Source organism: Homalodisca vitripennis, chromosome 8 (assembly GCF_021130785.1).
Source record: "Homalodisca vitripennis isolate AUS2020 chromosome 8, UT_GWSS_2.1, whole genome shotgun sequence".
NCBI lineage: Eukaryota > Metazoa > Arthropoda > Insecta > Hemiptera > Cicadellidae > Homalodisca > Homalodisca vitripennis.
Window position 1 is genome coordinate 112,914,452 of NC_060214.1, and position 26,989 is coordinate 112,941,440.

Consider the following 26,989-nt stretch of genomic DNA (forward strand, 5'->3'; position numbering starts at 1 on the left):
AATAACAAAATATTAAAGTCACATTATAACTTAGTTTCACAGTGCTATACAATGGCCAGTTCTAGTTGTAAACCTTAGTGAGTTAGACATCTACTTGTACATTGTCTCTGATTTGAGCTACAGAACTGAAATGTGGTATGGTTATTCATTTAATAAAAGTTAATGCAATGAGGTAAAGGCAAATGGGTGAGCTTCACCCATTTAAACATTTGTATGTAAAATTTCTAAAATACTTATGGTAGGTACATAATAAATAACCTGATTAAAGAAAACAGTAATAATACATCACTTAATTATAATTACAGAGAAAGTGCAATATTGTAAAGAATGAATGCTAATGACCATGTGTAATTATTTTCATGTAATTAACAAATGCTTTAAATCTATTACAACAATTAAGTTTGTTCCTCAATTATTTCTCACTTACTAGAGAAATCAAAAAGTTCTGTTTTTTAATGTGCAATTGTTGGTTATGAAACATTCTCATTAAATTATCAATTTGATTTAAATTTTACATAGGTTTCATGTTAAAACTATCACATACGATGTATTAATGTTTTGCTCTAAGTCTGGTCTGAGAAAGGAAAGTATTTATTCCAAACTACTAGTACAGTATAATTTTCATTTGATTTTGCTTAACAATTTTTTATTTAAAACCCAGATGAATCCATAATACACAAAGCCAGATAAGACCTTATTGCTAATTGTGTTCTCTAGTTTTACATGCTTAAGTCCTTATTATAATGTTAGATCTCAAATCAATTATTACATTGTAAAAAATTATACCTTTTAGTTCCAACCAATGAACTAGTGGTCTGTACTGAAATTTCTAATTATTCTGATTAAGTCCAAATAAGGCTACAATGGTATGCAGTGTATTAAAAAATAAATTTAAAAAATGGCTCAAGAACTTTTATATGGCTCAATGTAAACAGGTGAACGTTTTTTCACAGCAACATGGGACTTTTCATTTGTATTTTTAATTACTCAGTATAATTTTATTAGATAATTAATGTGACGTTCTAGTTTTTTGTAGCTTAAAAAGTTTTCAAATTAAAATTGAGTTTAAACTGGTATAAGAGAATGTGGGCTCCATACTACGGATCCTGTAATCTGAATTTCCAATTAGAATCAAAAGCAGTTGTAGATCTTAATTAATTATGTTCCTTTCAGCTTCTCTGGTTATATTGTCCAACAAATTTCAAGCTAATATAGCTTACTAGCTTATATGTTTGGGAGTCTGTTCTTACCACATCAGTACTTCAGAACACTTGAAAAACTTTTTCTTCTTTTATGAATAGTGCTTGGTCTTTTCTAGCTATACTTGAAATTTGCATGAAACTTCATCAAATCAAATCAAATCAGTTTTTTATTGCCGGAACATTATACAACGCATGGCAAATGTTAAATTTTTACTTTTTACTGGCTAAAATTTTTGTCCTAACACACCACAAGAAATCTCATTCAAACATACAGTTTTGCAAACGTACCTACATCCATTCATTCACCAATCATTCCCACTTCCAGCGACGAATTTAGTCAGTCTTTTTAATTGGTGGTCTCCCAATCATAAGCAAAAAACTCGTCAACATTATAAAATGTTTGTGACACTAAAGAGCATTTCATTTCATGAAGCTTGTGACTCTATGTAATTTTGCTGAGTGTTAGCGAAGTGATTGAACTACAGGCAAAATTTGGAATATTCTGCTATTACTGAAAGGTCTGACGAAATCTTCTTATGTCTTTGTATGAAATTTTATTCTATAAGGTGTTGTGTGCCAACAGAACACCTTATATAATAAAATTAGATGTTCTCTTAGAGAACATCCTTGCCCTGTTAATGTTATTGAACATGATTTCAAATGGAATATAATTGACTGTGATACTGTTATTTCTGTTGTTTCCAAAATGAGCTGTTCACATAGTGAAGACTTATATGGAATGTCCAACTTTGTTTTAAAAAAATATTATAGATGTAATAATTGTACCTCTTACTTATATAATTAATTGTATGTTAGTTGAGGGTCAGTTTCCTAGCTGTTTAAAATTTTCTAAGGTTACCCCTATATTTAAGAAAGGAGACAAGAATTTACTAGAGAACTACTGTCCTATTACAATAGTCCCGATAATTAATAAAATAATAGAATCCTCTTTAATAAGGCAACTTTTTCAGTATTTTACATCAAACAATTTGATCTATCCTTATCAATTTGGCTTTAGACCAAATCACTCCACTGTAATGGGTGTTGAAGCAATTATTGAGGTTGTCTTGAATTGTTTTGAAAATAAGCTGGTGGCTGGAACTACACTGATCGATTTGAGCAAGGCTTTTGACACTGTTGATCACTCTATTTTATGTAAAAAACTTGAATTTTGTGGAATAAGGAATTTGAATTAATTGAAAAGACAGATAGGAATAAATGGAATTTTTCCAGCCCCTTCGACTGATAGGCTTCGCTAACGCTCAGGCAGTAAATAATCGTTGAGTCCAAAAAGTCCCTTTTTAGTCCAATGTTGAGTCAATGAAAAAACTTGTATTTGTAACTGTATTGAGCCATTTTTAATGTATTTTTAATACACTGTGTGATACAATGGCTGTATGGAGTGTTGTATCGTGTGCAGCTGGAGCAGTGTACGGACTACGAGGGTCGACGGAGACTACGAGCTCGCCTTCGCACAGTTATGGCTGAACACAAAGGTTAGTAACGTGTACAGTGCCTGCGTCACTCAATCGTCAGTAACGAATGTCATGTAAAGTACATCACTCAGCAACTGTACATAGTCCTGTTACTGTAACCTAACTCTCTCGTTTCTTGTTGTCGAATGAATGATAGACAAACGATACGGATGTTGAGATCATCTCCACTTCAACTTCCGCTTTAGTGTAGTATCTGAAATCTGACATTGTCACAGACACGTCAAGTAAAAACGTGTTTCAGTTGCTACACTAAGCGGAAGGTGAAATGGAGCCGAACTCAACATTCGTATTGAATCAGCCCTCCTAATGTGTTACGTATGATAAACGTACTTGTTCAAGATCAAACGTAAATATTTTTTGTGAAACATACTTCAGTTTTACTTTATGAAGCGGTTTTTTTATCCCTGTATAAATTTGGCACTGCCACAAACCTGTTTGTATATTTAGAAAATCTGGATATCATTGAATATTATAGCAATGTTACTCATAATTTTATAGAAAATCTACTTGTACATCCAATGTAACGCAGGTAGGTCTCTTACAGCGTTTTTCTCTGAACCTAATTGCACCGTAAACAAATTTGGTAATGATCAGATATTTGTGAATTTCCAAAAAAAAAAAACTCAAGTTATAAATATGATCTGAACCAAAACCAGCCTTAGGAGTGGTTGGGCTTTCATGTTTTGGAATTTTGTTGACAAGAGAAATCGCACACTTTCAACAGTATTAAACATGGTTTTTTTCTTACGTTTAAAAATATTAATCATTTTAATTCATCTTACTTAAATAAATCCTGTTGTATTTAATTAAATGCAAAAATTGATCCTGCTTGTATTTTTCCTTTTTTGTGCTTCAACAGGACTTCCTTCTGTAAGTATTTGAAGATGAATTTATTAATAAGTTCACAATTTTAGTATAAGTGTTTGATTTAAATATTTTCGAGTTATTGACATTACAACGTTTGTGTCCTGTTAATGTTTGTGTTTTCTGCCTATAGACTTGTGTGAACTTTCTTGAGTTGTTATCATTTGTTAATAAAAATTCTCGTAGGAATAACATATTTAAAGGGTTTTAGTGTTGCATGAAGGTTGAAATTTGACCTGTTTACCTATTGGCTTAAAAAGTATACTTTGAATTCCAATAAATACTTTACATACATTTATTTTTTTTAATTTTTTGTGAAAAAAGTTTGCTGTACGGATGTATCATCATCATAAATTGATGATATAATGTTCTAATAATTGTTCTGTAATTTATGGAAAAAGATGTAATAAAAAATAGTTTTTAAAATATTATAATTCAATTAGGTCACTTTGTGTGTTTATTAGTTGTATATAATGTTTCATTCCCCTTGAAAGCTCATTAAATATAAGAATCATTAGATTAGGAAAGCGTAGTAGATTTGCCCAACTATATCACTGTATCTTTTATGTGTTTTTATTGGAATCACTTTGCTATCTTTGGATATATAAATATAGTTAAATTAGATATGACTGAATAAGCAAATGTAAGCTAATCAAAGACAATTTATCTGTATTAGTTCTAGGATAAATTAATGTTTCACTTGCTGTAACTTCCATTAGGTAACTCAGGGCATTAAATAAAATGTTCTGGGAAACCTTATATGATTGTAATAAAAATGTATTTTATTTATACATCTATCAGCATTATAGGATTAAACCGTAATCATTATCAGGAATGAAGCTGAATGATTTAAAACTCAAAATAGCATAAATTTAGAGGAACTTAAAATGTGGCTTTAACATTTTGTATTGGTGTTGCAGCGTGTGCCGATCTGGTGGCAGTGACAGGAGGAAGCAGTGCTGCCAACGCCTCCGGTGAGTGTGAGCCTCTTGTGAGCCCCTCGGTGGACGATTCGGGAACAGAATCGGGGGAAGACTTCCGATTGCTGAGTCCCGAGATACTCGCAGAGGTTCAGAGTGCCCTGACCCGGCTGGAGGCGGCTTTGCCCGGTCTAGACCCGGTCAGGCGGGAGGCCCTCGTGCGCCTAGTCACCCGCCTGCAGACATGTCTGAAGCTGCAACCACCCGCGACAGTCCCAGAACCCCCTCCTGACCCTACCCCTTCCCATCCGCAACCGCAACCAGAGCCGCCGGTGAAAAGGTATGCCAACCGCAGGCAAAGACACCAACGTCATACAGTGGGCGTCAGCAAAGAGGAATTGGCTGATGCGAGGCGGTGGCTGATAGAAACAGGTCAACAGCAAGCATCGACTGAAACATCTGGTATACCTTCGGTTGAGAGTCAGTCCTCTGTAAATTTGGACGATCAAGAGGAAAAAGCGGTTTCTCAAGTTTTCCGACCAGTCATATTCACTCCTAATAAACCTAAAGATCTTGAATTGACCCGCGAGTTTGCTTCAGAAGTAGAATCATTTGAAGCGGAAACCCCAGAAGAACCGGTTGTTTTGAGTGCTGCATTAACTTACGTTCCGAAAGTCGATAGTGGCAGCAGTCTCCTAGAGTACGACCCTAGTCTTGTCCTGTTTACGCCGGCACAATCTGTGCAAATCGCTGTTCACAAGGCAGCCATCAACAAGCAAATCTCAGAAGAAGAGAGCAAAAGAGAACACAATAAGAGAGAGGAAAGCTATGATAGTGACGACGGAGATGTGTCCAGTGTAGAGGAAGACCAGAATCTGATGTTGAATCAAGAAGGACTAGAAGATGCCATATCATCTGCTCAAAGATTACTGCAAATTGCTACAGATAATAAAAAGTCCACACCAGGCAGATTTCATGGACGGAGTAGTAAAAAGCAGAAAATGAAAAGGGCGAATACAATTGATATTCCAAAACCGTTAAACATGTACGAAATAGAAGGCTCTTCACCGGATGACTTTGGCACTGCAAATGAACATAGAGATAATCATACTAAAAGTAATGGTGTTAGTGAGAAAAAACTAACTCAATCCTCTTTCAAACCTAAAACAGAAAGTGACTTAAAATTCTTGGCTTTCTTGCAACAGACGAATAAGAATGAAGCTAAAGCAGCGGCATACAATCCATCGGCCCGGGGAGGACAACCATGGACGAATCGGTTTGTAAATATTAAGACAGCATTTGAATCAAAACCATTGGATAACAAACAAAGTCAGATTAAAGGTTCTCTTCCATCTCTGTCTCAGAGTTGGCAGGCAACTACAAGTAAACAAGCCGATCAACCTGTTTTGCGCCAAGCAGTGCAGAATAGATCTCCACAACCGTTGCAAAACAAACTTCCTTGGAGTTCCAAGCAGGAGGAGGACGGTGTCATCATCGGTTCACTCACAGTCAAGCCTTCTCCTAAGCCTCAGAACAAATTTTCCCACGCACCAAAGTCTGCTTTCAAACCAATAGAAAAGAAGCCACTCAGTCAGCCCCAGAAATTCTCCATGCAACCACAGAAATCGGTTGTGCAACCACAACCAAAACCCTTAAAGCCGAATAATCAGGGAAAACAAAACAATCATATTCTTCAAAAACCCAAAGTACTCGAGAACAAGGCTCCACAACAAGTAGTAAACGGTAACGTAGCTCCTACAGTCAGTGGAACTGTGAAACAATTGGCGACCCAGAAGTTTTCTGGTGAGAATATTCCTTCTAAGCCTGTAATCAAACAATATCCTGCCATTCAAGACAAACAGTTTAATGCTGCAAGCTCTGTGAAGCAACATCCATTTGTTGAACAGATTTCAAAGAATGCAAATGTTACGAACACAAATGTTCCTTTAAATCAAACACCTCCTTCTCAACAGTTCTCAACCAGTATAGCTTCCGCACATAGACACTTCACAGGGCAGCCAGAGCCTGAAACCGTCAAAAGTGTCAAAATTCCACAGAAAAATTTGACAAAAGACTACGTGGACGGCAGTGAATATTCACCTCCTAAACAGTATATCAACTCTCCACCATTGAGTAAACAGTACTCGGAACCGTTTGAATATCCATCTGATCACAGAGGCAGTAGTTCTCATCATAAGCCTGTACAAGAAGTTCAACCATTAATGCCGGAATCAAATTCTGTTCCGTATTATTCACAAGAACCAGCTTACGTTCAACACACAACGTATACGCAACCTTTGGCCAATTTTCCACAAGAGTCTTCGTACCCATCGCCTACTTCTTCCCAGTCCAAATCTGCATTTAAACAACTCCCTTCTCGATCAGAATCAATTGAAGATTATTCTCCCAAATTTCCTGAATATCAGAAATACAACGGTTCTTTTGTTCAGACAGAAGGAAATCATTATCGCCATCCTGATGCTGATCAATACCACAGTGATAACTCCAAAATCAAGACTGATGCAAAAAGTGGGCAGATACAAACGTCTCAATTACAGATCAGAGATGAACCTCATCATAAATTTAGTGATGAATCATTGGTGCCAAATCCATTAGTTTTGGGACACATCTATAAGTCACCAACTGAACAGATAAATCAGGAAACCAGTTCAGTTGGATCACCGTATGAGGCAACAGATTCACTACAATATTATAACCCACCATCGATAGTTGCTCAATATTATGAACCACCATCGTCGTTACCTATTTATGAACCTCCAAAGCCACCTTCGAATAATCTCAAACCTCCATCAATCAACAGTAATCTCTTTGAAAACAACTCTTACCAAGGTAGTTTGGCTTCGTCCAAAATCAGTGATTCTTCCCCCTCCATCAAACAATATCTTAATATACCATATGATCTTGGACAAGATATCTCCCCTGGCGTTAGCAGCACATCAAAGTCCCCTTATTTGGAAGAGAGCGTGAATAGTTCTGCAGCCCAAAGTCCACACTGGAACCCGCAAGATGTGGAGGACAATGAGATTTCGTTGAGTGAAGGCACTGAGATGCAGACTGCTGTTGCAAGAGTGATGGGCCACGCGCAGTGCCAGAAGGCAGTCACGGTGTCGAGCAGGACACAACATCGCTACGACAATGATAGAGCCGAGTCGGAAACTCTGCTCAGAACGTTACTAACAAGATCCCCACATTCGCCGACAATGGCAAGACGGAAAAGCTTAGAAAACGCACCCCCATACACACAGTTCTCACCATCATCGGATAAACCTACAAAGAACAAGGTGTCGACTGATAGTTATTCCTATCCTGTTGTGACAAAACCACCGACCGTAACGCCACCTCAAAACGAAAGAGTTCAAAACGTCCAGAGTAAACCAATTTCATCAGCGGCTTCTGCGTTCCGTCCTCTCGTAAACAACCTTTCTAAACCCCCTGAAGTGGACAGCCACAGACCCCCTCCTGTCCCCCACTCCCCTCCAACCTACGGGAAAAAGTTGGAATCAGATAGTAGAGTAGTCCAGACATCAACAAAAAGCTCCTCGAGTCTATCATCTTATTCAAGTAAACAATATGAGTCTGAATCATCACCGAAAGACCATCAGAGTGTCAGCCCTTCAAGAGTCCCCTCATCAACATCCCCCTCGTTTCCGAATGTACTCCAAAAGTCCGAGTCTTGGCATCAGTTAGTCAAGGAGCAGATGGCTCAAGGAAGACATCCCCCTCCAAAAAGCCCTCGTTTGGCGAAAACCAAATCCAGTCATACGCTAGCATTCCCGAAACAATACGAGGCACACTTGACTCCCGATACTTTGGCTGTGAAACAGTCGACTGTCGATCAGTACCTCAAATCTTCCTCGAAATCTTCAAAAAGCACCAAGCAAACGTCCAAACAGAAAAAAGTCGTTACCATCAAGCTCGATGACAATCTAGACAATGTCGATGAAGCATTTGAGAGTCTATTTCAAGAAGTGGCCAAACGAAAGTAGCGTTGGACTCTGAGATTTACAATAGTGGACGAAAACAATTGTCTGTGATCTTTTGGTGATAGAATGGTGCACCCACGGTTCTGCATTTTGTTTTCGCTTCGTAAAAAGTATTTCATGTGCAATAGATATGGTTTTGTTCTTGTTTTCTTTTGTTTCGGTGTTTATATTTGACTTCTTTGTTCTGATTAACACGCTCAAAGCAGTGCTTTATTAATGAGTGTTCTGATTCCATCACGTGGGGTGCCTTCGACGGTCCGGGCCAAGCGAGCCACTTTAGTGAGTCACTTTTCTCCTTTTCTGCGTTCATTTGTTCGTTTGGCTTTGCCCGATGTTTCAGCACTTAACAATGCGTGATATTGCTTAGTCTCCGTAACTTCTTTCCTAATCTTCTCTTGTAGAGACTCTTTGGCTGTAGATGTAGTTTGATCTTGACCACTAGAGAATGTGTTGTGTTTTATTAACTTCAGAATAACAGAACATACAGCAATACAGAAATTGTTGTGGTATCATTTGGTTTTCGTACAGATAAGTAAAACGTATATTTTTTTATTTGAAGTAAACTTTGATTTTTGTCACCTCACATTTTGTAAGTTCTGTTTTTCTTTGGAACGTTGTTTTATGACATACCGAAACAAAAGAATGCATGGTTTCTCATCTTTTAAAACTTGTGTAGTAATACAAGTTTTTCATGTTATTTCTTCAAATCTTCCTCTTAATCTATTATTTCAGTAAAATTTGTTTTCTAATCACGGAATTTTTAAAATTCTGTCCACTGACATTGTTTTTTGTTGTGCTGTTATTGATTTCAGGGATACCAAAGAAAATATTTAAACATATAAGAAGTCAGATTCATACACATTGGATACCCTACATGTTAAGTGTTTGTCTCAAATTTAACCGTTTTCGTTTTAATCAAACACTTTAAAATTTTGTTGGCCAACATTGTTTTCTCTAAATGCTTCATCTACTCAGACTGAGCGTAACTCTACATCAATATTAATGTGTAATACAATATTGTTCAGCTGTGTTTACGCATTTTACACCTGTGTTCTAGTCATTAGTGTCTAGCAATAATCAAGACTGTAGCATCTAGATTTAACCGTTCGTTTTGAGTTATTATAATTGTTATGTTTTGACGAAATTTGTACTCTAATTTTCTGCTGCACTGTACATAATTAACTTAGTTAGTACAAGGGTTGTTCAGAAAATAATCTCCGCCAGTCATCAATTGCCATCATCATCAGTAGGTTCCAAGATCAGTTTGGCACAAAGTCCAACACTGTCATCCATATCCTCGTATCTCTTCTGCCACACCTTCTTTCACCCTGTTAAGATGTCTCTAAATCCTTCCTTCCATATTATCTTCTCTTGCAATCGTGTTAGATTTGCTGATATATTGCGTACAAGTGGAAAAATTATGATACAAAAAATAAATACAGCTAAACTTTTGTTATATACACTTTAATTAACTAAACTAATTTCAAAATTATTAAGGTAACTGACATAGCGTTCTTTGGTATACTAGTGTCATAACATTCTGTCGTCAATCTAGCTTCTAGAAGATAGCAGACTCCTTAACTGTCAGGGGAAAATAACACAATTTTCTGATAAGGCATTTTTCATTTTTAGCTTTTGAAATCCAAATAAAAGAAATATGGTGAATTAGAGATGATAGACTTCCAATGCTTACTTCAATGAAATCCGAAGACAAGGCAAAAATCCAAGAAATGGTTGTTTACCGATCAGCAGCGCATGAGATATAATGGAGCGTTATACTTCTAACAGGGCAATCATACATCCATAACCGTAAATTTTACTTTTCGGTTTTATTGTTGTCACAAACATATTGACCACCATATCATATAAATGAGTAAAAAAGAAATTTGTTTGGACTTAAAATATGTTTAAAGTAAGAGAGTTTGTCTGATTTAATGTAACTCACATGCGTAATGTTTTGTGATCTTTTATTAGATCTTCAAGAACCATTTGCAGACCCATTTTGCAAATACCATGTGCCTTCAGTACGTACTATCGTAGACAGAAGAGATCAAACTCTCTTTCCGTCACAATGAAATTTCCTTGGGTTTTCTTATTTATTGTTTCAACAAAGTCATTTTTACATGGTTAACTGTCCGTTTCATCCCTTACATAGGGCCTTGGGTTGTCCATAGTTCAACACTAAAAATACAATACCTTTGTCCAGTGCTCCCATTGATTGGTGATGAAGTTCCCAACACAAAGCGTTCTCAAAGGAATTCTTTATTATTTTTGTAAGACAAAGTAATAGCAATGTTTCTATTTGGAGGATTTTATGATGACATCTAGTGTATTAATAGCAAAGCTGCTGAACAAAATGAGAAACCAACTCAGATACGCTTTTAGTGAATTTCCGACAGTGAAGCTAAATTCATTTTGCTATTCCGTACAATTTACAGATTATTTTCACAACAGCCCTCGTACCATTTAAAGTTATACTTTTGTTATAGCGTAACAAGAATTTTTATTAAGACTTTATAGGTTTTTGTATTCAGTGAGTTATATTTTTATTATCTTTTAAATATTTTTACTAACTATATTTATATTTCAACACAAAAATGAAACAGTATTTGCAGATATGTGGAGTGACCTCTTTACAGTATGTTCAAAATTTACAAAACATGCTCAATTGTATCGTAGGTTTTCTCATATGCCCGAAAACAGGTCTAAATAAGTTTTTTCGTAAACTTTCAGATACAGAATTTTTCTATCACTATCTCATCTTTCATGCACCCTTTAACAATAGAAAATTCAAACAAGATAATTATCAGATTAATTAAAGCTTAACGTCACATCATTGCAATCTAAAGTATTCTTTCTTTATCTTTAGATGGGATATTTAGACAGATAGATGCGTGTTTACTAGATATAAATGCAGATTTCTGAAAGGTTTGTCGTGTTCCAGAATCAGAGACAACTCAAGTCTCCACCAAGACCCAGGGTGGCTCAGTCACCAGAACTGAAGGTAAGGATCTTCGTCTTCAAGAATTTCGTAGAGATAAGGTTCAATTCCGATTCTTTCTTCTGGTTCTAATATCGTTCAGCCACAGTTTTTCAACACTTGTGGTTATTCTGTACAAAATGTTGTGGCACAAAAAGAACATGATTTATTTATTTATTTAGATTTAGTTCAATAACAGCGAACAATCAGCCTATAACAATAGCCTTACGTATAAGTCAATAGACAAATCATACAAACAATGTAAATACCAATTAACTTAAATGAACTTTTTTCAGGATTTTTAATATTTACATTACAAATATTGAAAAAAATAAGATATGAAAAAAAAATTTTTTACTCAGAACCTATAAGTTTATAATACTAACAAATAATTACAATATTAAATTAAATTAAATTTAAAATTATAACATAATTACACAGGTATACAAAACAGAAAACTAAACAAAAAAATATAAACCAAAATGCTAGGGTTAACTGCTTATCAATACAATCAACATATCATACAACATACAAACAACAGAGTAGTTATTACTCTGCTGGATGCAAAAACGCCTGCCTTAAATGTACTATATCTTTGATGGAAAATATCAAGGTCTATTACAGAAACTGCTAAATCGAATTGTTTCATCATATTGTTTATTGTTAAGTTTAGGAACGATTATGTGAATTTTATTTAGCGTTTTAATATTGTCAAGTTGACGACATGTAATTCATTTCTTTAACAATTCACTGCTAACAAATATATTGAAACTCATTTGAGATGCTACAAAATTTTAGTATATACATAAAACAATGGCCGAAGGTCTCTGATGAAAAACGTTACGCAATGAATGTGTTAAATAGATCTAAGCACCTAACTTTTAGCTCTTAAATATTAGACAACAGTTGTAAGTCTTTATAAGGAATTCAAAATGCATGAAGAAGAATGTTTGAAAAATAAATATCTTGGAAATTCTTTTTGAACACTTTTAACAATATTTTTAGTAAACGTTATATAGTGGATTCCAAATAAATGAGATGAAATATCTGCTCTAAGATGAGAATGAATGTTCCGATTGGAATCAGCTGAGCTATTAGAGGTGATGAGAACATTAAAAATAATAAAAACTCACACAGTTTTCTTCTTTTCTTTATAAATCAGGTATAAGATACGGTGATGTCAGGTCGAAGCCTTTGTTCCCACCTCTATCCCTTGCACAAGTTCACAATTTATTTCAACAGGCTTCTTTTTGTTTTCATTATTTTCTTCATTCCGTATGTAACTTGGTGCATTAGTTCACAGCCTTACATGTCTCCCCCCCCCCCCAGAGCACCCTTAACACTCAAGATCTTCGAATCTTTTTGTCTTCCTTCTCCTCTATTTACGTCTTCCTTGCTTATTGTAGCAGTATAAATCCTTGTTACTCAGATTCCATAATCTATAGCTTCGATTTTGCCACTTTACAATCATTTTGTACATTGGACATTAAGGAGATTTGGAGAATATAATACAAGTGTTGACAAAGCAAAAGCTCCAAGGATGATGAAAATTCTGAGAACAACTACATATGGAGATATCATTTACATGTCACTTGTCGCCAAAGATGGTAACAAAGACAATTTTCAGGACTTCAATGGGATTTTTAAAATTAAATATAGAACTGTACAAAAAATGTATATATATATATATATATGTATATATATAAATACTTCTTGAAATATTGATCCATTTGTTGTATAATTTACTTATTTGTATATTTTTTTACTGAAAGTTTGAAATGTAAGGTGTATTACAAGACGTATTTTATGTTTTCATAGTAAGAAAACTAATTTTAGCTTTTAAAATTGAGCAAAAAGTTGGTGAAATACGTTCTGAGGAAATAACAGAAATCTGGAACCGTTGCAGTGTAGTTTAAATGTTTTATTATGGTATAACCAACAAAAGAGGGGGTTGTTAGCTCAGAACTCAGAAGGTGGTAAATCAATTCCGAAAGATTTTCGGAATGAGGAATCGGGAGCTACTTAATGTACTCATGTTGACCCTTTTTCTACGTACAAAAAACAACAAAGTATCAAAAATTCAGTTCCAAAGAAAACGTTTTGATTTTTAAAGTATTTCATATTAACTGGTTGATTTTTGGTGGATGAATTTTTAAGTGGATTTATTCAATAAGTATTATGTGCTCTGTTTAAACTAACTCAGTTCAGTTATTCCTCATGAAAAAAACTTTTACGTTAGTAATCCTCCTATTTTTACTAATCTAACCAATTTTTTACAGTTCATACCAGAACATCCACCAATCGACTGACTAAAGGTAAGTGCTTTAAAACATTTTCTAAGGTAGAGAGTTCTTTCATAAGAAAAATAAAATATGTAAAAATTAAAAACAAGTATATAAACTGAAAACTTAACTAGTTCAACTACTTTTTAACACTGAATATTTGAAACACACTAATAAATTTGTCAAGTTGCCTTGGTACAAGTTTTCTTTTATCAGACAGAAAATTCAGTATTTTAAATTGTATTACTGTGGTCCAGACCACGATAATCAAAGTTGTAACGAAAATATAAAGAGTTTCTATCAAGGTAGTTCGTACTAAGTAAATACACATTTTGAAAACAGTTGTTTAGTCGTAAAACGAATACTTTTTCAAATGTAATAGGTATGGTTTTCTGTTGATTTTGCAGCTAGCAGCGTCTCTTCTTCTCCGTTTGCAAAGTTCAAACAACTTGAACGCCAGAATTCGGCACCCAGGTAACAATCATTCATTCGGTCGCTTTAACTTTACTTTAATACCTTCTCCTACTTTGTTGCACTGCAATACATTCATATTTTGTGGGTAGTCACGTTTTATTACACACACACACCTTTTTTTATCTGACGCAACGCGTAAATTATGCATAAAATCAATAATCATCTCTGTTTATTTACAATAGTTTCACTATATATTGGGATTTTCAAAGAACATTTGCTAAGTACAATAAAATGAACTGTTATGGTTTCATAACAATTAAACCGAGAAGGAGCACCTGGCAAGTCTCGCGGAGTACGGATGATAGGTGAAAAACAATGCTAGCCGCCAGTTGGCAGTAATTTTGGTTTTCGAGTTGGCAGCACTGAGGTGACTCACGTACTAGAAATACTCATGGTTCAATCAACGGTAAGCACGGGATATTCCAAGACCATTACTCCCGGCTTACACATCTCCGTTTTGAGCAAACATTTCTAATTTTTCAGTACACAAATGAAATTTTGAGCCAACTTTTTGAAAAACATAATTACTTTTATACCTAAAAACTAGTTGAAAGAACAATACTTGATGTAATAGTAAATTGTGTATAATCTTGAAAAATTACAAAAACATCGTAAAATTAATTTACATATCAGTAAAATAATTGTCTTAAAAACAAATTGTTGGAATAACACTGAAGTACAATATTTGTAGTTACTCATTCATTTAGATAAAAAGACTAAACTGGTAATATTTTATGATTGCATGGAGATTATTTTCTTATTTGACTATTAAGTATGAACATAAATTACAATATGGTATCTGATGCAGAATTTCACGAAACATTATTTTGGTTTATTAATATTCTAGGCATTAAAAAGAAATCTTTTTAATTTCAACAGCTTACTATCCTCATTAACACATTCGTGATAAACAAGAATGCTGGTATTTTTCATATTTTTCAAAAAGTCAAAAGGTGTAGTAATATCCCTTTTTCCCTTTTTATTGTTTTAATTTATTCATGGGTCATGCAAAACACGTTATTAATCTACATTTGAAATGCTTTTCATGACCTGTAAACGTGCTATTTTTATTCAAATTTTTTTTTATTTCATAGTTGATTGGGAGAATAAAAATGTTTTTTCTGTTCTTCAAGTCATCACACATGTAAACCTGGGGTGCAAATAAATTTAGAATTATTACTATTAGCCATATATTTGTCGTTGTGGTCCAAAATCTAGTAGTTTAGGGTTCAGAAGATTATCAAATTTAAACACTATTGTGTAACCTAGAGCACATTTCTACATATGTCATCATAAATGGTAAAAAGGTGTAATATTTTTGTAGTTTTGTTTTGAACGATAGACGTACAGTGAAAAAACTAACTATACATTAACAGTTTTATAATTTTTAAAATTGAATATATGATTAGTTGGGTATTTATATTAAACCCATCATAAACGGGATTTGGACTCATCATTTCATCATTGTACAGAAATAATCATCTAGATGTTCACAGTTCAATTCATCTTACAGCACATCCAGTTTTGGTTTTTTGTGGTTTTGTGCTTGTTTTAAACCTCATCACTTATAATTAAATTGGCATATTTTTCAATTCCCATTGGAATCAAATTTGATGTTTTGGTGTGATTTTAGCAAGGGTTTCGCTTCATTAGGACATTTAAAAATTCTATTTTAAGTGGTGTTGTTTTTATTAAACAAAATGGTATTAAAAAAACATAGATTAAGATGTTTTTAATTATCTAAATCATAAAAACATTAAATATTCATTTGCTACTTGTATTTTGTGGTATCATAAAAATAAATCTTTATTTTTTCCAACTCTGATTGCATGGTATTTTCTGATTATGAAAAGCATGAGAACACTTCAAGGTATCATGGGAATTCTTATCTACTATCTTTTTTGCTAAAAGAACTGATAGTAATTTGAGATTAGGTAGATGTAATACCCTCTGCTTTGTTAGAATTAAGAATTTGTTGAAGCAAAGTAACTTAATTTGTCTTAATTTGGTAATTAAAACAATTGATTATAACTTATCGATATTCTATGGTTGTCTTGGAACTTAGAGAGTTATTGAAAAAGGAACTCCGGATATCAATAATAAATTGAATGAAGTTAGCAACTGACATTGTGAAACTAACATTTTACAAATCTAATGAGTTTCGACTAAGTTTGATAAACGATTAGTTTGCCAAACTACATTTATCATCACTGACCTTGAAGGCGTTGGGTGCGTGCGAAGTCACATCTGGGTCGTGCATTGCCATTTCACGTGATAGTCATTTAAAATCAGCACCTGATCCAGTTGAAAACATTCTAATCAGCCACCTTGAGACTGGAGGTAGGCACAAAACAAAACTGGCAACAATACCGAGCTTCCTCAAGGTTTACAAAAAAAAGATATCGAAATTTTCGATTGTGCGTATTGTAATCTACCCACAGTTTTTCTAGTGTCACTTTGGTTTTTGGAGAGGCTGCTTCATTTTTCCATATCAATTTACAGCAGAAATCATAGTTCCTTTTTCAATGACCTTGTACTGTGTAATTTTAAAACATTGGCTGCCAGAAAGTAGAAAGGATTTCCTTTAACTAAGTGCTGTGTTTTTCTCCCCAGCAGTGTGCAAAATTGTCTAGTTTCACGTACAAGAAAGTAAACCGATGGATGGCACGCATAACCAATTCGCTAAGTGGTTACAAGAACTTAGCGAAAATTTGTTGCGATCAGATAGTAAACTCTAGAAAGTATAGAGTTTAAAATAGATGCAATCAGATTAAAGATTTATGGCAGTCAACTAGCTAAAATTATGCAAATTTTAACCATAAATTCATCATCAGAGTATTATTTTACTTATTTTTGGTATTTGCTTGGGAATCATTCATCTAAGGTATTGAGGGTGCAGCCAAGGTGGAATCTGTGAGTGTTTGTGTTTTGAGTCGGAAATAGATAAATAACAAAAGATTTTCCTGCCGGCAAGATTACTAGGAGCCATTTTTTATTAGTTACCTGAACAATTTCAAAATAGATATTTTCCAATTGTGGATCTTGGGGAAAATTTAACAATACAACTTCTTCAAAACCTAACTCAAAATTGGTAAGTTAAAAATTGAGGCAGAAACGGTGCCAAAAGAATGTTAACCACTTCACTCAAAGTCAGTTCAAGCGTCCCTGATGACTTCTTATGGTGTGGATTAATACAGCAGTAATGCACCTCAAAGTATTGTTTTTTTTTTACGAATTCAGTAATATTACGTTGTTTTCAATTTTTTTGGGTTTATTTAAGTAAATTTTTTTTATGTAGTACAACACTTGTTTATATAGTCAAAGAGGTATAGTTAAAATAAAACCCACAATTGAAAATGTAAGGAAAATTTAGAAATTAGACAGAACTTTAAAATTAATTCATGGGAAAAGAACCATAATCAAGATAAAAGTATTAAAATTAGAATCGGCCATCAAATTTGTCAACTATACTCTCAAAGACATCTAAAAATAATAGCAATATAAAAAAAATAGTTGTAATAAATTTTAACTGCATTGTATTCAGTTCTCTGAAAATTATCAGAACTTTAAACTTCTTTTCGTGTCTTTTCTTGATTTATGCTCAAGTTTCAGATACAACATTGTAAATTTAATCAGGCTCTCAACAAATATTATACTGAAAATATTCCGATTGATCCCCTAAAATATAAAACTGACATCGTAGTTTTAAATCAGCACAAAGTATTTTCTGAATGAGTGGGTGATGAATGACTTGAATGAATTGAGAAATGATTGGCTGCACCATCTCACTGTAGAACGCTTCTAACGCTAACTCCGCGCTAACGCTGGCACTAACGGTGGCTTCTGCTTGTAGCGCGGGCGCTGCGCCTCTGTTTAAATTCACCGACGCCCGAGTTGCCCGCAGCGCCTCTACCATCAAGGATCGGCTGCTGTCCTGGGTCCAGGCACAAACAAGGGAGTACAAGGTATCTTTCCTTTCCTGTTTGTTGGTGTATGTTATCCTTCTCTTTTTTCTTTTTTATTTGGTGTCATGGTTGCTTCTTCTTTCTCACCTATCAGTAATTTTAAATTGCTTGTCCATTATTTGGTTTTTGTTGTGTTTATTTTTGTCTTCACATATCATATTTTCTTTTTGATACTTTCGATTTTCTCTTTTTTTGTTTTGTTTCTCAGTTGTCATATTGTATTGCTTTTATATTTTGTTTCAGAATACATAATCACCTTATTGTGTCTTTGTTCTGTTATTTGTTTTAACAACATTGCCTTTTACATCACGTCATTTGTTTTCTTGTTATCTTTTTTTAATCTTTATACGTAATTATATATTTTCTTTAAAAGAAAATCTGTCCATTTACTTTTTGCTATGTCTAAGTCCTCTTTCATTATTTCATGATGTGCAATTTCCTTACTTCTCGTGTTATTGTTTTTTTTTTATATATTGACCACAATCGAAATGTTTATATTTTACATTTTAAAGATGAAACATAAAATAGAGATTTCTTAAAAAAATTAATAAACTTTACTTTTTAAACGATTAAAGCAAAAGCCTTCCACTATTGGTTCTAGAGTTCTAGTTGTAAAACATGAAGCCTGAACATCCTAATGATACAGCTAACTGGTTTTTTCCCCACCTTGCACAGAACATACAAATAGAGAACTTCTCCACCAGTTGGAACAACGGGCTTGCGTTCTGCGCTCTCATCCATCATTTCTGTCCTGACGCCTTCGACTACGATCAGCTCAAACCCGATCAGCGCAGACACAACTTCGAGTTGGCGTTCCGAGTTGCAGAGTGCGTATTGGCGTTTTTTATTTCTCTTAGCATAACGTACGTTAGGTCTGGATCTGTCAAACGACCAGCCACTAGTCATTTGTGTAGTAATCTTTTTCAAAAATCAGTGTTAAGTAGGGCAAATTTTGTATCAGATTAAGAGAGACGTTACCCAGTTTAATTTGATGTATTGTTTATTGAATAATAATGCGTAATAAGTATGCTTCAAAATTATATAGTTGCAATACAAAACGCTGGTTTGCCCACTTCAACAGAATGCAAAATAACAAGTTTTTGTCTTCTATACTTGACAAGCAAAATTTCGTTTGGGAACAAAGTCAGCTACATCACTGCATTCAGAATTCCATCCTCTACAAGAGCATCTGCTTTAAACATTTGTTTATTACTCTCTGGTACGAAGAAAAACATCCATTGCAAACATGGTTAGCAGCATTTCTATAAAGTCAAACAACTAGTTTTGTCTAGTCGCTAGTGTTTTGTTATTTTTTATTTCATTATAAAGTTGTAACTAAATAAATTGAAATGAAACTTTTTGTTTGTGAAATTTTCCATCAAGTGGTATAATAGTAAATGTTTTGAAATATAATAACCGTAATGAAAATGTCTAAACATGTTTAAATACCCAACATTTTACTGGTTTTCTAAAACAAATTTTTAAATTGCCGAAGTGAACATTTTTTTTATTTGCATAATATACCTTTTTGGGCACATTTTGTATACTTTGAAAAATGCAGAAAAATGGTGTCTTTTTTATAAGGTTTTACCTTGGGATTTGTTTTGTTTAGTTTATTTTTTTTTTTCATTTGTACTCCTAATATTGAAGTACAAACATAAATCCAATTGCACATAAATGTTCCTTGCAATGTACTGAAAAAGAAAATATAAAGTGGTATATAGTTTATTTCAATTATATTAATTTGTAATTAAAAATAATTTAAAGATTTTTATCACTATGAAGTGTATTAAAGTTGAAGAGATATGAAATTATTAGTAAATCAAAGTTCATGATTAAAGAGAAATTACCTTCCCACAATAGGAAAGGAAGTATAGTAATACAAACTGAAACAAACATACGCCGGATGTAAACCAAGGTGATCCTTCTGCTCACATGTCCTCACAAGTTCGCTGCTAAACAACAAGGAAATGATAAAACATTGCTTTCAACAATTTCACATCAAAATATGCTGATAAAAAAAGAATCAGGTGTGCTTGTGAGTGTGTTTTGTATGTGGGAAAGATACTTCAGGCATTACAGTGTCTTGTATCAGTGCCCAGTAAAAATACGTAAGTTAAGAAATTTTGTATTTAATTATAGGAAAATATTCATTAGATAATATCAGAGTTTTATTAATCATCTTATTACGTATCAATTCAATTTTCAAGATACCTGTACCTAAAGCATAATAAATAATCAAATTCATGTGTCATCAATGTAAATGTTCTTAATTTTAAATAGTATTTCATTCATTTTAATTATGTAATAATTTTGTAAATGATTAGAGATTTTAAGAGAAAGATTCCCTTTTTTAGTTTTGAATGGTAAATATCTTAAATAAATTAACTTAGAATATGATGTTTAAATATTATAGTTGTCATTAGATTTAATGAAATCTAACTTCTGATTAGAAAACTATATAAAATTTTGTTCAAGTTTAATTTAAAAATTATTATCTGTAAAATGTATATTTCTGATGTTTGAAAAACGATTACAAAGAAGTTGAATTTTTAAATAAATAAAATATGCGTTAATCTATGTGAGTGTTTTGTATTGCCGATCGAACCTACTGATAAATCTTCTCACGATAACCAAGCCAAAATATATTTCATAGCCAATTAATTGGTGCCAAACCTTACATTGGTCGTACGACGTAATCTTAAAACTCTCTTACGAAGTGGACGGTCTTGTTGAGATGATGGTCTAGATTGGCTGCACCAAAAACTTGTCTATTTCCATTCCATTTCCAGTAGTTGTGAGGTGTAACTTGTGTGTGTCTGCTGCAGGGAGGAAGCAGGCATCGCACCACTTCTCGACGTAGAGGACATGGTGGTCATGCGTCGACCGGACTGGAAGTGTGTCTTCACCTACGTCCAGTCCGTCTATCGCCGATTCCACTCCACTCCCGAGGCCGTCAGATGCTAACAAGCTCCTCGCAGCTCCTCGCCTCTCTTGTCTACTTTTTACCTACGCTTTTGTGTCTCCTAAATTATTTATTTATTTCTGTCGAGCAGCCTTGTTCTTCCTCAGATATTCCTGTGATACAAGTTACCATTGCGGAAATGACCCCGGTGTAGATATGTATAGCGTCGTGAGTTAGAAATTCACTGAAGGAAAATCTTTATAAAAAATTTAAAATTAAAAAGTAGACAAGACGTTTCCACTCCCCTAGAGTACTTTATTTTTTCACAGAATGAAAGACAGATGCCAGTATTTTTTTACAATATTTTCATATTTTTGTACCGATTTTTCACATCACTTAGAATTCTAGTCGTTAGTCGAGTCAGTTCATTCCGAGTTCCTAACTTGTCTCCTGCTCTAATTTATTTCGGAAAACGCCCGTTAAACTGTAAATTGAACCAGTCGAGTCAGCTATGATGGATGATACCAACCTTATCAATATCTTATCAACACTAACCTAACACGAACTGCGAGCCCGTTGTTCTCTATTAACACTTCAGTCGCTTGTAATAATTTGTAACCTTAGTGTATAGTTAGGCTATACTATGTTTTTATTTTTCTAACTTGTAATTTATTCATTTTTCTATCGATAGTTTTACCTTTTTTGATACATGCGCAGTTGTGGGTTGCTATTTCATGCTTACATACTTTGTTGATGTCTATGGACATTTTTTAAATATTAAAGTTTATGTGAAGTTGATTTGGTTTTTTATTATTTCCCCACAAGTTTCACCAACTTTTTACTGCAAAATCCACTCAAAATCCTTACTGGTGTAAGTAAGTATTCAGAAGCCTTGTCAGAGTGAGGAGGTTCAAAAACGTTACAAAGTCTGCATTCCTGACAAAGGTTATGGAAGCCATTTTGACTGCACACAGTTCTCTAGATTTTGATTTCGACGACAGCCACCAGGCCGAGGTGATTTTATTAATCCTCTAGCTGGTATGAAACGAATTTTCGTCGCCAAAGGGCCGTCCGATTTGCCATTCGTCCGAATATTCGTTGCCAAAGTAGACATGTACAGTTATTGAAATTTTAGGCAATTAAGGTCATATAAATGATTTTTATTTTATATATTCTGGAAGAGCATTAACTATAGTACCGATTTACTGTTCTTACTTCGATTATTGTCCTTTGTTTACCGTAAAACATCGTTCTTTATGGACAGCTGACGTGAACGTAGTACGGGTCAACCACATTGTCGTGAAACTGTAAACAAGTGCCGGGTTTTGTGTTTGAGGTTACGAATCCGATAGTATTTGTGGAAATTGTTTTTTAGCTTTCTTAGGTTATAGTTTTAGTTGTTCAGTACGGGTGAAAACTTTAGAGACCGATAAAATGATCTTAGAGAGCTCGCAGGGCGGGATCTAGTGACGCTGAGTGAAAAATGAAACTTTGTATATATTGTACATATGTAAATAAGGTAAGGTTAAAATTTATTATTTTATTTTATCTGTCATACTTATATAAGTATAAATGCAGTCATGAGATTATGTTTACTCACGAAAAATAATATTTATTTAGAGATCTACGCATTTTTGAAAATAAGTAAATACGCGGGGGTTTTTCATACAAAGCCCTGTAACACATACGTTTTGAGGTAAAAGTTACAATAATTTTATATTTTTTGAATCGGAACAAAATTTTGAATAAGTTATGCATTTACAGGTTTGATGTAAAGCTTATTGCTAAGCAGTTACACAACGGAATATTTACAAAAATAAAGTCCAAAAAAAATGTTTCTTACATTTTGTAAAAAAAAACGAAAATATGTTTCCATGGAAACAATAAGATATTGTTATTATAATGCTCTCCATATAGTTGTGAATACATTGACATATAAATAATAGTTTATATTTGGACTAACAGTTATGAAATGTGATACATTATAAGAAACGTCTGTGAGGCTGTTAAAATAGAGCCGCCAGTACAGAGTGACACCATTGCCAGTTCTAGGGTTAATTACTGCTGTAACCACCAAATTATTATCCGGGGGAGGGGAGGAGGACTGGATGTTGCCATTTCCTCCCTAAAAACTACACTGTGTAACCATCATCTAGCTTTTCGGTTCAGACCATTCTTGAAATATTTATGCCTTGCTCTAGAAATTCATTTTCAGTCAACATTGAACTGAAACATGTGAGTTGACATCATCGTCAAACATAAATAAAACCATCTGTAAAAACAGAGTATTAGATGTATTGTTTTTTCTTTAGTTGTTTTACTTTGAATTTTTATCTTGCTACAGTAATCTTAGAGAGCGCATCTCAACAGGACTTTCCACAAGGCAGAACTTACCCTTCATAAAGTGAGACAATTGATGGGTAGTTCTTTAAGACTCAAGTCAAGTCTTTCGTATTCGCTCAGTGATCAGGCCTGTTGTAATGTTTGTTCTGGTGGCCAAATGAGAAGGTTTATGGAGAAGGTCGAGAGAAGTTGGTCACATGCAGGGAGTGACTAAATCTTCTATCTGGCCATTACGAGTGCTTTCCCCTTTCCATTGTGATCCAAGCTACTGTCAGAAAGAGTGCAGATTATATTCAAGAGAAGGGATACTGGTAGGCCTCTGACTATATCAGTAGATACTATAAAATTAGCATGGCAATCCGGCTGATGGTGTTTCGCACATGATCTCTAGCCAAATACTTACTCTTACTTCAGTGACTACTCAAAACCCAGTTGGGTAGCCTCACCGACAACGCACCTCGATACTCCTCTATCTTGGCTTATTTCAAGATCTTTTACCATCTTCCTCGAGTCTGATCTCTCTGTCTCATTTTTGGTCTTCATCTGGATTCCCTGGTTAAAAGCCTCATCAAGAAATGTCCTTATGGTAGTGATATCTTCCAGGCTTGATCAAAGGAAAGCATGCCCTTTCCTCCAGTGGAGCATGAATGGCTCTAAGACAAAAACTGGAATTCTGGGTGCTGGAATAGGGAATAGTGAGGGTGACAAGAACATAGCCAGCAAGCGGTCCGGACCCCCCCAAATTTTCAATATTTTTTAATTACTTTTTTAGTAAACGATTATTATTTAAATTATTCAGTATTACTGACATGTACTGCTGAACGATCGTTCTCAACAAAGAAACTAGTCAAGAACTTGTTAAAGAACAAAATGGGGCCTTACTCTCTGTCCACTACAGGAAAAGTATCAGTTGTCTGGACCCCCCAAAATTTTTTCCTGGCTGCGTTCTTGGGGGTGAGGTCATGTAGGGAGCTGGGGATTCATGACTGAGTTTTTACCCAAAGTTTTTCAACCATAGGTTGTGGTTATCGTTGTGGTGCTTGCTTCTGAAAGTATTTGTGGTATGCAGACAAGACTATCAGTTTTTCATTGATAACAAGGAAGCTTTGAAAGCATTGCTATTTTGTATGTTGAGCTCAAAATTTGTCTGGCACTGTTATCAGGTTGTTTTCTCTCTACAGTCTCAACTATGTTACAGGGGATTGTGGGAAATGGAGGGATGACGCTTTGCAAATATGGGCTTAGATTCAAACACGACAGAAACTCAACCACTTTGTAGTCTAGAGCTATCTCGAACTAGATCTATACTGAACACACAAGAAGATGGAGACTTCCCAGATTTACAGATGGGTGAGCTTTGTTGTGCATTCACCTTTCTTAGTAGTAGGAAATGAAATGAAAAATGCTTTTATAGAATAAGCAGGGTTGAGGTCTATCACTCAACCTCTATTGGTCATTCTCATGGATATCTGAGGAAACCCCACAGAGATCACATATTGTACTATGGTGGGAAGGGTAGATTCAATTTGAATGTTGAATTTAGCTCCAGTTCACCTTCCTTTCAGTGCAGAACCTGGAATCTGACGCTGTCACAGACTTGAATCTGGACTCAATATCGTTTGAAGAGATCCAAAAATAAGTTGGTGACGAAGAAGCTCAAAATGAACCTTTTAAACCATTTTACACCAGAGACAGACTTACAAGATACAGTGTTATTTATGTGAAGTGGTATTCTCATTGTCTCATCAGGTACACAATTGCAGGCGAAAGAGTTTTTATATTTAGGTAAAATCCATTCTAAGGAATGTTTTACAGTATTCGGCATTTTGGACAAGATGATGTTTTCATTATTAACCCTTTCAGTGCCAGTCATTTATTTGGAATGTTATCCGAAAGTGCCGTGTCATTTTTAAAGATTTGGAAACAGTTATTATAAAATGACATAACTTTGTTGTTTATTGGCCAATTTTTGTTTTGTTTTGTATACAAATGTGTGTATTAACACTAAACGAACTCTATAACGTCTTATACTACAAGAAAAATAAAATCTTACCTTGTTTTTTTCTTTTTTAATTTTCAGGTTCGACACTTAAAATGAGTACCCAAAAAAATTCCTACACTCAATAAAGTCAAGCACAGTAAAAGAACACTTTATTTTAATGATATACACCAATTTTTATTAAACTATCACAAAAAATAAAAATATAGCATTTTTTTTAACGCCACTCACCTTTTTTAATATATTTTCATAAAAAGGTCCGGTAAACCGGACGTTGGCAATTGATGCATGTTTTTTAAACGTCTGTCTCCCGGATGTAGGCACTAAAAGGGTTAACTAATCTATGATAACCTTAGTATTTCTTGTCCAAACATTAAACAAAATGAGAGTTGCAATGATTATTACAATAAATAATTGAAAAATACTATATATATATATATATATATATAGGCTGTAATTATTTTATTAATTACATATTGGTTAATAATTAATTCAAAATTATTAATTAATAAATAATTAATTCAAAATTATTAATTAATAAATAATTAATTCAAAATTATTAATTAATAAATTATGTAATGTTGAAGATGTAATTAATTATTTATTTACACTTGTGTTTTGATAAATTAATAAAACAATTGCAGATTTTCTGTTGTTGAGTTAACTGTGTGTTATCATACTTGTGCAATTTTAAATCGTTCAATTTTTACGGTTATGTGGAGAGATTGTGATAGTTTTGTTGGTAGGGTTTACCACAGTCTGCCCTTGATGCAGCCCTGTAGACAAGAATGAGTCAGCTTTAGGTAACATAGATAATACAGTCATTGGGTTGACTCATTCGTGAAATGTGGAAACTCGGTGATTCCTATTATCTAATCAGCAGTTACAAGCGAATAGTAAGTCACTTGTCACAATCCAGTTGGATTTATTTAGAGTTCCTGACTCATACATTACACTAATCACTAAATTTGATTTTAAAAGTGAATAAACCCTACATTGATATGAGAATTGTGTTTCAGAAATGTTTTACAGATAGCGAATCATGATAATTCTTTTGCTTAGAGTTATAATTAATTTTAACCTTCTGGTAAATGACCGCTTAGTAGTACCGGTATTCTGTTTTACCTTATAAGTGTTTTCACTAAAATAGTCAGATACAACTAAAAGCATTCAAAATTTTAACAATATGTTAATACAAAAACTTGTATGTACAGGTGCACAAAATGTCTTTACTTTTATTATAAAATACTTTTACGAAATTCGTTACTTTTAATACTCAAAGTGCTCTAGAGTGATTCTAAAATATTTATCCTATACAAAACGATGGCTGTTTGAAGGTTTAATATTGATCTTATTTCATAAAGGTTATAAAGTGTGGTGTTCGGCATCATTTTCTAATAATAAAAACCTTTAAAATGATCTACACATTGATCTAGGCTCGCATTAAAGATTTCCTTGACTGCCTTCCCTCCCCCCCCCCCCATATGTAAGCTTGTATTGGCTATTACATGAAAAAGCATTTACAATAGCGTGGAAAGATTGTAAATTTTTTCTG

The 26,989-nt window shown here is 33.9% G+C and overlaps 1 protein-coding gene across 4 annotated transcripts in view; it reads left to right on the forward strand.

Annotated features, from left to right (window-relative positions):
- Positions 1–21,890, forward strand: part of LOC124367913 (serine/arginine repetitive matrix protein 2-like) — a 163,910-nt gene extending 142,020 nt beyond the window's left edge. For 2 of the 4 annotated variants that reach the window (XM_046825112.1, XM_046825113.1), the window contains 8 exons: positions 2,623–2,698; positions 4,483–4,536; positions 11,431–11,490; positions 13,746–13,781; positions 14,156–14,222; positions 18,076–18,187; positions 18,863–19,014; positions 21,016–21,890. In XM_046825112.1, coding sequence (XP_046681068.1) covers positions 2,623–2,698; positions 4,483–4,536; positions 11,431–11,490; positions 13,746–13,781; positions 14,156–14,222; positions 18,076–18,187; positions 18,863–19,014; positions 21,016–21,154 — 696 coding nt within the window. In that variant the 3' untranslated portion in view covers positions 21,155–21,890. Of the gene's footprint in view, positions 1–2,622; positions 2,699–4,482; positions 4,537–11,430; positions 11,491–13,745; positions 13,782–14,155; positions 14,223–18,075; positions 18,188–18,862; positions 19,015–21,015 lie in introns of those variants that run through there. The other 2 variants (XM_046825114.1, XM_046825115.1) reach the window with 2 other exon arrangements.
- Positions 21,891–26,989: the final 5,099 nt, after the last annotated feature.